At 40.1% G+C, this 14,937-nt stretch overlaps 1 protein-coding gene across 1 annotated transcript in view; it reads left to right on the top strand.

Moving 5' to 3' along the window:
* Window positions 1–13,500, top strand: part of LOC144649492 (sodium- and chloride-dependent transporter XTRP3A-like) — a 19,071-nt gene extending 5,571 nt beyond the window's left edge. Inside the window, exons 4-12 of the mRNA XM_078508997.1 lie at window positions 2,886–3,265; window positions 4,124–4,602; window positions 5,132–5,242; window positions 5,997–6,206; window positions 6,799–6,996; window positions 7,647–7,848; window positions 8,755–8,914; window positions 9,842–10,004; window positions 11,421–13,500. Coding sequence (XP_078365123.1) covers window positions 2,886–3,265; window positions 4,124–4,602; window positions 5,132–5,242; window positions 5,997–6,206; window positions 6,799–6,996; window positions 7,647–7,848; window positions 8,755–8,914; window positions 9,842–10,004; window positions 11,421–11,810 — 2,293 coding nt within the window. The 3' untranslated portion in view covers window positions 11,811–13,500. The remainder of the gene's footprint in view (window positions 1–2,885; window positions 3,266–4,123; window positions 4,603–5,131; window positions 5,243–5,996; window positions 6,207–6,798; window positions 6,997–7,646; window positions 7,849–8,754; window positions 8,915–9,841; window positions 10,005–11,420) is intronic.
* Window positions 13,501–14,937: the final 1,437 nt, after the last annotated feature.

The raw sequence follows: 14,937 nt of genomic DNA, 5'->3' as shown, positions 1-14,937 counted from the left end.
CACCGCTAGACGCATAGCAAGTTCTGCTCCGGATAAAAACACTTAACTGACATAAAATATTTTTGAGGAAATTTCCAAGTATAGATTTTTGTTTTGAGGCGTGAAAATCGAAACTATCCCGGGTTAAATCAATTTCGTTTAAATAACTAAAGCTTAAAAATCCACTCAGTATTAACACTTTTGTGCTTGACCGTTTATTGCCTTTAAACAGTCATTGAGGGGAGAATTTGTACAGTTCTTATGCATGTCTACACCATTTAAGGATAACAATAATCCCTGACAAATCACACTTACTGCCTTGCTAATACCGAAAGGAATCAAGGTTTCATTTACACAGCACTCAACCGTATTTATACATGGATTATGCTTAACCCGACAGATTTTGATATGCAACACATCGACTGACACATTTACAAAATTACGTTTATCAGACATGTCTGTCAAATAATTTTATAAATTCAAGCTAATATTCTCAGCTTAACTGGCGTTTTGAGGTTGAAGAGCCCGATGACAAATGATTCAAGTTAAGCGCAAACATCGAAAGAAAATTGCATTGTGGGGGTGAAAATGGAAGATTTTCAAACTCAATACAATTAATCTAGCCAAAATCCGGCTGTGATGTCTAGGCGTCTAGGTTTGTTTTTTAAGCTCATGTTCCAGAAAATTGCATAGTACGTTGTTTTAGTTATACATGCAAATGTTTTTAGCACTTTTTTAATAATCATTGCTTGAATACCTAAAACCTACCTTGTTTTTAATTAACGTGAAGGCGATTTTAGTAACCGGGCAACAAGAAAATACAGTTTTTCACAATAGGTAAACATTTTGTTTCAAAGGGACGCCGAGAAATACTATAACAAAATTTGGGAAAACAACCTTTAACATGGATCCGCGCCACATTCGAGAGAAACCCCATCAAGACTTCTGTTGTAACGCGCTGTGTTAGGTCTGGGATAGTTAAGGCTGCGCGTCCCAAGTTTACGTTTAAAATATGTCATTCTTTTAATTAATACTACAATTTTACTTTAAATTTATCTGACAATTATGTCAGCAAAAGCAGCATTTCATAGACAAATTTTGACGTGTCTTGTAGTGAAATAAGCGAAACGTGCGAATGCTATTCATGAGTTACTTATTTTTATGGAAAAACGCTACTTACGCTAAATGTTAAACTCCATGTACAAATTGGCGGGTTTAACCCCCGCCGAGAGCAAAATTGAAACTTCTGCTTATCTTGCTTTGATTAAGAATTATAATTTAAAAGTCGCCTACCAAGAGAAACGAGCTATTTTGAATATTTTAGCCCATAAAAGCCGATATACATCACTTTAGACAAAACACTGTCTTAGCAGCTAGTAAACTTAATGTAACTGTGATAAACGTGCAATATTATTGTGGATATCGCTGAATGTTTTACTTCTCGACAAAGAAACGCTGCTTTGCGTCTTAAATTTGTGTTTTATGTGGACTTGTATCCTTGACGATAGATTAAAGTCGAAGCCTAACAAGGCAAAATAACGCTGCAGTGGCATGTTTAAACTTGATTTCCTACATCCATAACGTATGTAAAAACATCGAAAACCTTTTACGTTTCTTATGCAAATGCTAGAGTAGAGTTGTTGTCTCGGAACCGTTGTTTTCTGTCTAGGATAAAAACATAGCTCGATATCAGCAACTAAGGGTTAGGCTACGTGTATTACTCGAGAAGTGTCCTTAAATACCCACAACGGCTGACGCTCGATATCTTGCTAAATAAAAATCTCTATCCGTCTGGCAGTGTCGATTTTGTAAGCAATAGTAAGGGAGTCTCCTGAAAGGGGTGGGGAAGATAAATACATGTCATTTACCAACCCAACTGTAGAACACATCTCATTTTCCAGCCTTTTTTGCCCAAATCCCAGTTCCAGTGTCCCAAATCCCGTTTTCCTAATGGGAAAATAGGCAAATCCCAATTCCCGTTTTAGCCGTTTGAACAGGCCTCTCCTAAGAGTAATGTAACGTTTGTTGCTCTAAAATTTATTATTGCTGAATTTGTTTGCATTTTTATCAAAATTGCTTCAGCCACGTTTCTTAGAACATTTCGCAACTTAAGTCGTCTTTAACAGGCTAAGAACAGGTGGTGGAATTTGTCAGTTCCTGTGACTTTGGAATTAACATAGCAAGTCGAATTTGGCACTCTAGTTGCTCAGGTGCTCGGCACAAGTCATGCAACCTCTGAAGATCCTGAGTCGAGCTATAGCGTCGCTCGCGGCTATTTACGTCGCGCACGTGAAGCCCAGGCTGCCTGAGGGCAGCCTACGAGTAACGACAACACGAGCTTTCTAGGGACGAAACCTTTACTGAGGAAATGTAAATTGAAATGTTTAGGCTTGTTGCTCCAAATGACAACTTTAAAAGGTTTAGAAACAAACAAACAAACAAACACAGTTTGGTGGATTCCTAAGGCTGAAGCAAAGAACCTTCGACTTCTCCCGATCCTTTTAACTCATGTGAACCTTTCATTTAAAATGTCGAGATCCTCTTCTCTCGAGAAATAACGATCACAGTAGTCAAGTCACTTTGTTGTTTGTACGTCCCAAGAGAAGCTTTAGATAAAGTTGTTTGGAAACTGGGTTGGATTCGCAGAGGGTCAATGGAAACGCCATTCAGTTTAGCTAGCTTTTGGATGGATACCTCAGTTGGTAAAGCACTGTACTGGTCCCGCAGAAGTCATGGGTTCAATCACGTTCAAGCCTGAGCTTTTTTCAGGCTTCCTCTTTGATCATGAAACAGCGTACAGAACTGTGATGTCTTCCATGTATTAGTGAAGTATGTTTGCCATGAAATCTTTTCATTCTTATCAAAGCCGTGCGTGTAATATTGTGTCCATCTATGATCTTTCCCAGGTCACTGGACTCTATCCCGCGTTTTATGGCCACCGGACTGAGCACCACGGCAAATAAGGACTCCCCGATAATGGACCACCTCATTCCAAGCCCAAGCCCCCAAATTGAAAGAGAACTTTCCTCTACTGGGGGACTAAGCTCCATAACCCACTCAAAAGAAGTTTTGACTTCGTCACTGCGTAAACTGACCAATCAGTTATCAGAATTAAAGAGAAGCTTTCGTCAAGATGATCACCACTGCAATCATCGGAATGGACGAATAGCTGAAGACAGGGACAGTTGGAAAAGTAGAACCGAGTTTATCTTGATGCTGATTGGTTACACGGTTGGCCTTGGCAACGTGTGGAGGTTCCCTTCATTGTGTCATAAGAATGGTGGAGGTAAGTGAAACGATAAAATACAGATAAACTTACCTTCTCGATCCTCTTCGTGCATGGGTGCACATAGGGTCGGCCGCTGCTCGTTCGAGGTGGCCCCATGTCCATTCTTTGTCTCTCATTTCTCTTTCCTCCGTCCTTCTCCAATTTTATTTTGGGCGACCTCTTGCTACGGCCATCGGGGGTCCATCTAAGGGCGACATTTTAAGATAGAAGTAAAATGAAACGAAATGAAAACCTATGTAATAGACTCACAATAGCACTAACTGGTTATGAGACACATGAGTTGATGGGCGTTATCACGGTTTTGGACGCCGTCTTGACGAGTAGGCAAAGCGGGTAGAACTTACAGTGTTTGTGTGAAAATCCGACGTCAAATATCTTTTACAAAAATTGAATTCTAGACAACTTATGAATTGTAAAGTTGAGATACTAGGCAAAAGTTTTCATTTGCCAAGTTTGAAGGATGAAGCTGGGCTAAAAGCGTTCAGATACGTTTTTAATTTTCCGTACATTTGTCTATATTTTTCCACAAATTGACGCAGGTTCGCGGGAAAAATTATAGACAAATGTATGGGAATTCAAAAACTTAACTGAATGCTTTCTTAAGCGTGATAAGGCCTATTGCCGTAAGAAATTTTACAACGATTGATTTGATTGGCTAGATTTAATGAATGGTATGAAGTGTATATTTGGTTGCCTTCAATTGTCGTATATGAAACCGTGGCATGGTTGGAGAGTCTGTACCAGAAAATGTTTCCTCCATTCGATCGCCTAAATTCTTGTGGCTTTCAGTAATTGCATCAATTTTTTCCTTTCAGAAACCTTTTTACATTAACTTTAAATTTTATTTCTCCCCAGCCTCCTTTCTAATTCCTTACGGAATTATGCTGGCACTGGAAGGTATACCACTGTATTACATGGAACTGTGCATTGGACAGCGAATGCGGAAAGGTTCAATAGGAGTATGGAACGAAATTTCCCCTTACCTTGGAGGGCTGGGGCTAGCTTCTGTTGTAGTTTGTTTCTTGGTGTCTCTCTACTACAACGTTATCATTGCGTGGTGCGTTTTCTACTTTTTCAAGTCTTTTCAAAATCCTCTACCATGGTCTTCATGTCCACTCGAACCAGTGACTCTAGGTAACGTCACGACGATGGAGCCTGTGCACGAGTGCAAAGTGACGTCAGCTACGACTTACTTCTGGTATCGAACGACACTGGGAATGTCCTCAAGTATTGAGGACGGTGGCGGGATGAATTGGAAGCTCTGCGCATGCTTAGTCGGGATATGGATCCTGGTATGGCTGTGCATGATGAAGGGAATAAGGATCACAGGGAAGGTAATTATTGAAAGTTACAACATTTGTAATATAACTTTTCTTTATGCCACTGCCCACCTTGATCATAATCTCGAGGATTTTTATTTGCGGAAAAATTCATTCGAAGTACCGTATGAGTTTTTAGGACATAAAATTGCGTCGTAAAGCAAGCGGAGGGCACAATGCATATATAGCAACTGGAATTTTTCGTCATGCATATAACAACAACAGAAATATCTAAACACAAAATTCACCACCAAGCCTCGTTTACGCGAATTATTCTTAAACCTTTTTCTGTTGCAAACCTTTACCACCCTTCATGAAGTCTTCACGTGGGTATTCTTTTCATCTCTGCTGCTTTGGGAATTTGTTCACGATAAAAGATTTACAAGTTTGCACACCGAAAGCGAAGCTTGGTGGTGAAACCTAGCCGCGCTGATGTAAACATGCAAAGAGGAAATTCAGAACGAATCTGTTGTCCACTGACGGGATAGTTTCTATATTTTGCATGTCTTCATCAATTCCACTCTTTATATACTCTGTTTTTCAGATCGTGTACATAACCGCTACGTTACCTTTGATCTTGCTGATAATATTCTTCTTTCGCGGGGTTCATCTCAAGGGATATCAAGAAGGATTGGCCTTGCTTTTTATACCTGAGGTAAGAAGATATGCAGGAAATAAAAATATGGCAAGTGAAGCCTACTGCGATCAAAAGGAAGTCAGTATAGACAGTTTATCAGTTAATCACACAGTAGATAATTAAATCGATCGGGCAAGATCAATTCGTGTCGAGTAATCCGTGTACCAATCAATTAAATAAGGAAACAGCCATTCAGTCTGGCGAAGTCGTTCGATCGGTCGGTCAGTCAGACAGACAGAAGACAGACAGACAGACAGACAGCCAGGTAGACAGCATAACATTTAATCACTCACATTAAAAAAAAAAGCAAGCAAGCAAACAATCAGTCCATCAGTCATCCCATCCGCCCTTCAGCCAGTCAGCTGGTCAGCCAGTCAGTTAGGCAGGCAGGAAAGGCAAGCAGGTAGTCAGCCATTCAGCCAGTCACTCAGTCTGACACTGTAGATAGCAGTCAAGCTAAATTAGTATTAGTGTAGTTTTTAGTTTTTAGCAGTTCCCCAATAGTGCGTTTTCCCGGCTTGTTTTTGCACTTTAAGTTCTCACTCACTCACTCACAGTCAGAGGGACAGACAGTCGGACAGAAAGACACACAGACAGTCCAGTTACTCCAGTCAGTCAGCCAGTCAGTCAATCAGACAGACAGACAGACCGACCGACAGAAAAGACAGACAGACACATACACAGACCTTTATACGATGAACCGATCAATCGATCAATCAATCAGTCGACCAATCAATCTTTCAATCAGTCAATCAATCATTCTTTTCATTAGTTTGAACGGCTAAAGGATCCGCTAGTTTGGCTGGATGCCGCTGTGCAGATCTTTTACTCACTCGGCGTCGCCTATGGATCACTGATTGCCTTTTCCAGTTACAACCCGATCAAAAATGATTCAACAAGGGACGCCATCACAGTCTGCCTTATCAACTGCGCAACTTCAATATACGCCAGTGTTGTAGTATTCTGCTTTATAGGTTTCCAGGTATTTCCACTTCTTCCGTGATGTATTTTATACTTGCTGCTATAAACGCCTCAGATGGCTGAAAATTGGAAAAACAAAATAATATATTAAAATATTAAATTGAATGAAAATAGCACTTAAATCATTCAAAAGCTTAAGCACTTGGGCCATTGAGTTAAATTGCCGGAGCTTATCCCAGTTTCCGTGGTATGGAATGACTAGTTCTAGAAGTATTGCTACTCCCCCTAGATGGTGTTGTGTCTAGCGGAATTGAATAAATCAATAATTGAATGTACAACACAACAAGGTTTAATCAAAACATGGCGGTTTGATTCAACAACAGGCATACATGGCATGCGTGTGCATAATAGTCATAACAAAATCGCAGACCATTATGTTCAGTATAGCAGATGGGATGCTAGTCGTCTGACTGTAGGCTATCTTAGACCCCAGGTGTGACAACTAGGAGTCCAACACAAAAACACAACATTAAAATATTGCCCAAGCTAGTACATGAGCCCGAGTCGCTTGATCCGTCCAAAGCACGAACCTTAGAAATTGCGCCCTGAAATACCTTTTAAAAACTAGTTTTATTTTTGTCACTGTCCTTTAGGCTGAAGATAAAATGGAGCGATGTTTAGAGGATCAAAATAAGCAAGCTTTACGCTTGTTGAATAACACAGGCATAAGCAGCACACCAGTCCCGACTCTGGACGGGCTGGACGGGGATGTTTACAAAGAGCTCCTTCACAACGCTTCCATACTATACAACGAGACGCTTATTGGCTGTAACAAGACCGAGTTTTTAACGGTAAGAACCTTTTGAAGAAACCAAAAAAAATTTGGTCGTTTTTTCTATAAGTTTTAACAACAACAACCAATTTATTTTGCCAGAAAAAAATAGAAATATTTACAGTATAAAATAAATACAAACTTAAATAGGCAAAACACTAGTCAGAAGTTAAATGTTTTAAACCTGTTAAGGTGAAGATGTCGTCAAAAGAGTCGTTTTTGAATCCCTAAAACCAAAGTGATTACATAAACAATGCCTTTGGTCACCAAGTGTAAACAATATCATTGTTGCGGTTGACTATTTTCATTGGTGAGGAAATTCTACAACATGTGAATAGCGGGGAAGACGTCATTTTCAGTCAAGCTCAGCAAACCAAAAACACCCAACTGCATGTAACAACTAAACTATACGCCATGTCGCTTAGCGACATCTCTGACCAATTAAAACCGTGGGCTCAGTCAAATCTTGAACACAGTATGATAACAGAAATAAGGCACTTATTCTCTCTAAAGGGTCTCCTGTACTTGTATTATGCGTTTAGTCTGCTGTATGTGTAACTAAGTAATAGTGTTTATTGTATGATGTAAGAAACTTCTAATATTAAATTAAAATATTAAAAAACAAAAAAAACTATGCTCTCTGATTCGATTTAACTGTTTGTTCCTTAGATTCCATCGGGCCAGGGACTTGCCTTCATAATCTTCACGGATGCCATAAACAAGATGCCCTTTGCGCCAATCTGGGCTGTCATGTTCTTCCTCATGCTCATAACTGTCGGCATTGACACCGAGTTTGGAATGTTGGAGGGCGTTGTCACCCCAGTCATCGATTTAAAACTTTTCCCGAAGCTCAAGAAGGAATATCTTTCAGGTATAAAACAAAATTATTCTAGTACTGCCTGAAAAACAAGATACTTTTACTAGATTTTTCTCTACTCTGTAAAATCAAGGATCTAATTTACCGCCTTCTATGATTTCTCGAACGTCCGCGCAGTTATCATACCGTTTTCACCAAAATTTGAGACGCCTGACGTAATAGTGTTCCAGTACTTTTTGTGAAGTTCGATAATAGGCCATTTCCGGTTACCCTTTGCCTCTGTGTCCAACGGTTAGTGCCCATTCTAATGAGTTGATGCGGTGGACCTGAGGGCTCATTTTCATTATGGTTTCCACGTGCTCGTTTGCGTACAGAGGCAAAGGGTAACTCGGATGACCTATCATTTCGCCACTTTCTTTCGTTGTAGTCAAATAGCTTGCTATTACTTGAAACTCACGAGTGAAATGGAGAAAACAACATACTCACAAATAAATCGAGAAAACATCATTTTTCTATCCAACTTTCTTGTGGACCTTTTGTAACTGCGCGTGTTTTCAGCCCGCATAGTCCGGCCTCTTAATATGGAATCATCGGCAATGGCCGAATGTTTGTAGTCGTGTAGAGATTTCTCACCCAGCACAACTCAGTTGAGTAAAGTCAAAGAATGCCTTTCTATCACTGAAATTAAATCAAGAGACTATTTTATAAAAGGAGTAAGAAAATTACCTTTCCTTTTTACATCGGAATAACGGAATACTCGTGAAAGTTTGTAGCATTTCCAAACATTTGTTCTTCCAAATATTCACTCAACAGTTACAAAACTCGATGGAAACACATGAAACATTTGATGAGTGAAACAAAACGTCCCACAAAAATTGAGCCAATTCAAGCATATCGCCTAATATGAAGCTAGGCGAGAAAGTAAGACTATGCAATTAATCTATTTTTGTCACTCTGTAGGTATAATCTGTTTGGTGTCTTGCCTTATGGGTCTGCCCTTGGTTCAGTATTCAGGAGAGTATTGGCTGCAGCTTATTGACAGTTACTGCTCTGGTATTCCATTGCTAATTATCGCCTTAGTAGAATGTATCGCTATTTGTTTCATCTACGGTATTGACAGGTAGGGGCAAAAAAAAAAGACGACTTAAAAGGCAGAGGTTAACGAGAAAAATGGAACAACATAGCCAAGGCGGAAGTTAATTCTGTCATCGAATGTGCAATTTGATTTAACCTTTAATTGTAATACACCTAAGTCGATCTGTAACGTTCTAATTCGTTCCAATTCACGTGGGTAGCCAAGGGGGGGGGGGGGAAGGAAGGTTTATTCCCCACCCCCCAATACAACCGGATACCCCCCTGGGGTAGCCAAATATCCTTATTCGTATAAGTTTTCTCGATCCACTCCACCACTTTGCAGGGCCTTCATAACTTCTCGACCTAAAATTTCGACAAGATATAAATCTGAGTGTTAATTCAAAAAAGGCGTGTATTTTCGGATTTATGCTGAAAACCAGCTAACCTGTATAGAATAGATTACATACTTTAGTGGAAACTCCAAACGGGTCTTTCGGATAAAGAACTTACCCTTAATGCTTTCCTGAAAAGGGCAAATCCATTTTCGTTGCACTTTTTAACAGTGCCAGTCCCATGTACATGTAGTAAATTAGAACTTTTCCTTTCTGATTGAAATACATTTTTAGTGCATGTTGGCTCAGTCTCAAGATTTAAATTGTGGCAAACCAAGACACCATCCCCAATGCCCCCATGTCGATGATTTTCTTAGAGTTTTCTTTAGACACATCGATCATCTCAACAAAATTCAGTCGGTGATTAAACATTTTATTTTTGACTTCCCATCAAGAAAAATGTAAGTACTTAAAAGTTTCGTACTTTTAGCCTATTTTATTGGCTTGTAGCCCTAGTTACATGCAGTGATTAGTGTCACATTATCGCTCTTAGAGTTTACACACTTAGTGTCTATCTAAAGAACTTATCTGCTAAAGAGCATAAGGTCTCAGTTAAAAAAGTAAATGCTATCTTTTTACAGATTTAGTGATGACATAAAATACATGACGAATAAACCTCCTCGTTTCATTTGGAGATGGTGTTGGAAAATCATCTCTCCAGTCACCATTTTCGTTGTGCTTTCCATGAGCATCAAAAGTATGTCAGAAAGTACACCGCAGTACACGATCTGGGACGGAACACAGGTGATAACATATAGCAATATCTTCTTTTAATGTTGGCTAGGTTAGAGCAACCATCACCGCCACCATCAACCACCGTATCCACTCTTCACTTCCGCACACATCTTCACTATCACATGCACAACGATCACAGCTGTTAACATTTATCAATAACTTCTTTATATAAATTTAAGTTAAAGAGCAACCATTACGCTACTACCACCAGACCAATAAACATCACGTACCATCCGTCATTACGGACCACCAACACCACTCTGTCACTACCATCTCCATTAGTACCACACGCTATACACTACCATCACTATCACTACCACATCCTCTACCATCAACATTAACACTACAACCATACCAACACCACCACAACACCATCATCACCATTCCACCAACGCCAACACCTCCACCACTACCAACACCATCACCACCACCGCCACCACCTCCTTCACTTCCATCACCATTACCACTACCACCACCGCCTCCAGCACCATTTTACCACCACCAACATACCACTACTACCATCACCACCACCTCCTTCAGCTGTACCATCACTACCGCCATCGCCATCAGCCTCCACCACCGCTATCGCCACAACACTACACATCACCAACACCAACGTCCCCATCACTACCACCTCCTTTACTACCATCACTATTACAACTACTACACGTAACTACTGCGTACATCATCACCACCACCACAACCTCATCCTCTACTTCCCCACCACACTACACACCACCAATACTATCACCACTACTGCTACCACCTCCTTCATTCCATCGCTATTACCCCCACACGTACACCATTACCATCACATCACCACCACCACCTCCCTCAATACAACCAACACCATAAACCTTCACTATCACCACCAACACCTCATCCTCTACCATCACCACCAACACCTCATCCTCTACCATCACAAAACCATCATCAACACCACCAACCCTTCACCACCACCGCCACCACCTCCTTGACTATACCACACCACACCATTATACCATCATCACCACCACACCACCACTCACCTCATCTTCACCATCACCACACACCATCATACCATCCCCGCCGCCCCACTATCACTACCCCACAAGAACACTACTAGCATCACACCCCACCACCATTATCTCACTATCACATGCAGTACCGTCATTGTCGCCACCACCATCATCTTCACCATCACCATCCACACCACCACCATCGCAAGTAACCCCAGCATCTTGCAGCAGCAGGTTATCCTATCATAGTCCGTCCGTAATTCTAGTGTAGGGGCACAGTGAGAGTAAAGTATCTCTGCCCAAGAACAGAATACAACGACACCATCCGGACTGGTATCCGGAAGGGAGAGTTGGTCAATGCCCAGTCTGGAGAAGTAAATTTGCTTTTCATCCGACAGCTAATGATATTCGTCTCCATTTGTTTTAGGGAAAAGGAATACAGACTCCTTATCCTCCGTGGGCTAAGTTCCTGGCGATTTTACTCACTCTTGTGTCGATATTTTTTATCCCTGCGGTGGCTTTCTTACGGTACTACCGTATTATTGGCATGGGAACACCAGAACTTCCGACCGTAGTGCTGGACGGGGATGCCGATAATTTAGACGCCTCTGAGCTACAGCCATTGCACAACGGCAAGCCAATAAAGAACAAGAAAAGGAGAAAACTTAGCCTTAACAGAAGAAAGTGGAGACTTGAAGAGAAACTGACAGAAAGGTCGGAAACGAATAAAAATGGGCCATTAAACAGAGTCATTACTGCTAATGGACAGATGTATCAACTGGTGAACCAGCACAATGGTGCAGCAATGTTTATTTGAACATGATCGTGTACAGGAGAAGTGATGACTGCAATATACTGTTGGTGTGTCACAAATCAAGAACTTGTTTAGCTCTTGAACTGTTCAACACCATTGTGTTGCGTCAACGGATGCCATGATATTATTACCTCTGCGAACAACTTGTTGACTCACCAAGTAACCTTCACCAAGTATCATATGTTGTTGGAGGCTGTTGACAGAGTTATCTGGCGTTTGTAAACGAGAATTTATCATCGTCAATTCGGATGTAATTGTCCATACTCGTAGACTAAAAGAGGGATGAAGACGCCTGCTGAAACTGCAGCAAGCGAAGCTTTCCTGTACCCTAGGTCCTACCTACCTACCAAGGAACCCCAGACCGAAAATTTTCTGTCTTCTGCCATCAAGTAACAATGCCAGGTGGAACTACCTCATCTTCATCACCCTTTCCTGCGTCACAATTACGAAACAACTTCGTGGAAGATTCCATTCTATTACGAATCCGAACGGTGTTATTAAAATTTTGAATGATATATATAACTTTCTGAGATGGACTTCTCAGGCGGAGGATATTGTAGTTTTCAATGAAATAGTTTTTGTAAGAATTTGTAAGATACTCGGAAAGTGTGAACACAGTGGCTTAGCCAATCTGCTCATATTACAGTTCAGTAACAGGGAGCACATTTTGATATTTTAGAAATAATATCGTGTATAATCAAAAGCAACGGTACAGTACACCATTCCAGAAATTTTTGCCGAAGGAATCTATGATTTCTGGGATAGTTTGGGAAACACAAACAAACGCAAACAATGATAGGCTGATGGTTTCCAAAGGCAACCATCTGACCAATCATAGCTCACGTTGATTACGCAAATGGTCCTGGACATCCTAGACCCTAAAGGCAGTGTCCAGTCTCCTAATTAAGATTTTCTCTTAGTTGTCAGAGAGAGAAAAGTGTAAAGGAATCTTAGGTATAATTTTGTACGAATCAGGTTCTGAGTCGTTCCCAGTCGTTTCTCGCCTAACCTCTCTTCTCCCCAAGACTCTCGCATACTCTCCGAATTGTCCGCACACTTTTCTCTATGGAGTCAACTGGAAAAGACTCATAATCAATACATATTTCGATATATAATCGTAAATATTTACTAAAAGCTCCGTGTATGGAACATTTGATAATATTTCACATTTTGGCTTGTTTTGTTGCAGCTGTTTTTGTAAAGCAAAGTAGAAAATCACACTATTGCTTTTTACAAACTTGTTTATGGGAGAATATGTATGCAACGACTGTTGCTATAATATTTGATCATGTTTTTTTTTCTCGTGATCTTCCCGCCGCAGTTTAGCGGTTATGAATTAAACACTGCAGCAGGAGACATGCCAAAATCAACGATTGCACAAATATTTATTTGGCTTTTCTCTAAGAGAGCATCAACGCATCTTTTAGTTTTATAAACTGAAGCATCATCGGGCAAGAGTTGATTATACAAATAAACCGAAAGAAATTTGAGCTCATAATAAATTTCCTTCAAATACAAATCAAATTTCTTCTTTCAGTTGTAAAGCATTGATCAGTTTTAATTTGATCAGCAGGTATAATCAATCGCACGACGTTTAATGTACTCGCTAGCCATGCAGTTTTGTAAATCTTACTCGTTTGAATGCAAACGCAGGCGTTTTTAGCGAACGAGTAAATAAACAATGAATTTTAGAGATAGTTTTATTTACTAGTCCCTCTGTCAACCGTCCCTCTGCTGTCCCCCAGTTCAATCATGTTCATATTCGATCTCTGCGCCACCGTTCTGAACTAATATAATTGACAGCACAGAAGAGCCTAGGTTTGCCCTTTCCCCGTACCAACCTCATTCCAATGATCCATCTTTTCCCTTCCCATTCTACTTTCTTGGTGATTTGATAACTGATCGGAAAATTGAAAGGATGTTAGCTATGGGAAGGGGAGTGGAGATTTCTTTATGATAGTTTATTTGTATGCATCTAAAGTGGCGCGAAGCTCTTGTCAGCAATTGGGTTAAAAATAGGTTTTAGTTCCTGTTTCTTTGTGGCTTATTTTGGAAACTCTCTCTTGGAGTGTCATAACATATAGCAACGAAAGAAACAAAATAACTAGGTAATGATACTTGTATAAGCGCCCTGCTTTCGTTCTCTGCAAAACAACAACTTGAAATGGCAAAATTTTGCGCGTCCTGAAAACGTGAACCCGACGGCGAATTCTTCATGTTTCCAGTTTGAACTTAACAATGTGTTTGCATATTCAAGTGGAGATTAGTTCTGACACCAAGAGACACATTCAATCCGAAATTTTCGATGTTTCAGATTCTTAAGTAAAAAAAAAATCATTTTTAAATCGACGTCGTCGTCAGCGTCGCCGTCGTAGTTGCACAAGATCCATAACACTTTAGGTAAATGTTTTGGTTTTGTTTCTTTTCTAAGTTAAGAGAACCTTTGGTCACTAGGTAACACGTCTGAAAATAATTGGACAGTGAACGAACAACATTTCGTTGTTCAACTGGTTTTAATTAAAATAATTTTTATTTAAACAATGAAATTCGAGAAGTCACTACTTGCACACTATTAGTCGTCGAGCGAGAGGATGTAGAAAAAAGCAAAAAGATGATCATACGTCACCACCTTTCTCATATTAGGATCCCTCTAGAGTTTTCGCTTTTTGTTTCAGGAACTGAGTATTGAAGCAGTCACCCCTCGTAGTCTATTGCAACTACTCTTACTTTGACAATTTAATTTGATGCAAATTTTGGCTCGTTATATTATGTTATATTTTTGTTGGCAACACCAGGCTAATTTCTTTGTTTCAAAGGATCTGTTAGTCCTTCAATATTTCAGTAGCATCATGCACAGCATTTAAGAAATTATTGCGGCAAATGTTTACGATAGCCGCTGAACTTAAAATGTTTATATTGCGATGATCAATATGACCTATTCAGTTAAAAATGTCAAACATCAAAATTGAACGACTTAACAAAGGGCATTTTTTAAGGCGCGTTCCATCTCCATAAAAACAGCGAATTAGTATAAGCGGATGTGTTAGTTTAAGACGTTCAAGAAAGTTCCGTGCGGCGTATTTCATGAGACCACGTCTGGTTTTTAAGGGAGAATACTATTACTACACTA

Source organism: Oculina patagonica, chromosome 4, assembly GCF_052425735.1.
Source record: "Oculina patagonica isolate OP01 chromosome 4, crgOcupat, whole genome shotgun sequence".
In the NCBI taxonomy this organism is placed as follows: Eukaryota; Metazoa; Cnidaria; class Anthozoa; order Scleractinia; family Oculinidae; genus Oculina; species Oculina patagonica.
The sequence above is the reverse complement of the archived record's forward strand: the minus strand, read 5'-3'. Positions and strand labels throughout refer to the sequence as shown.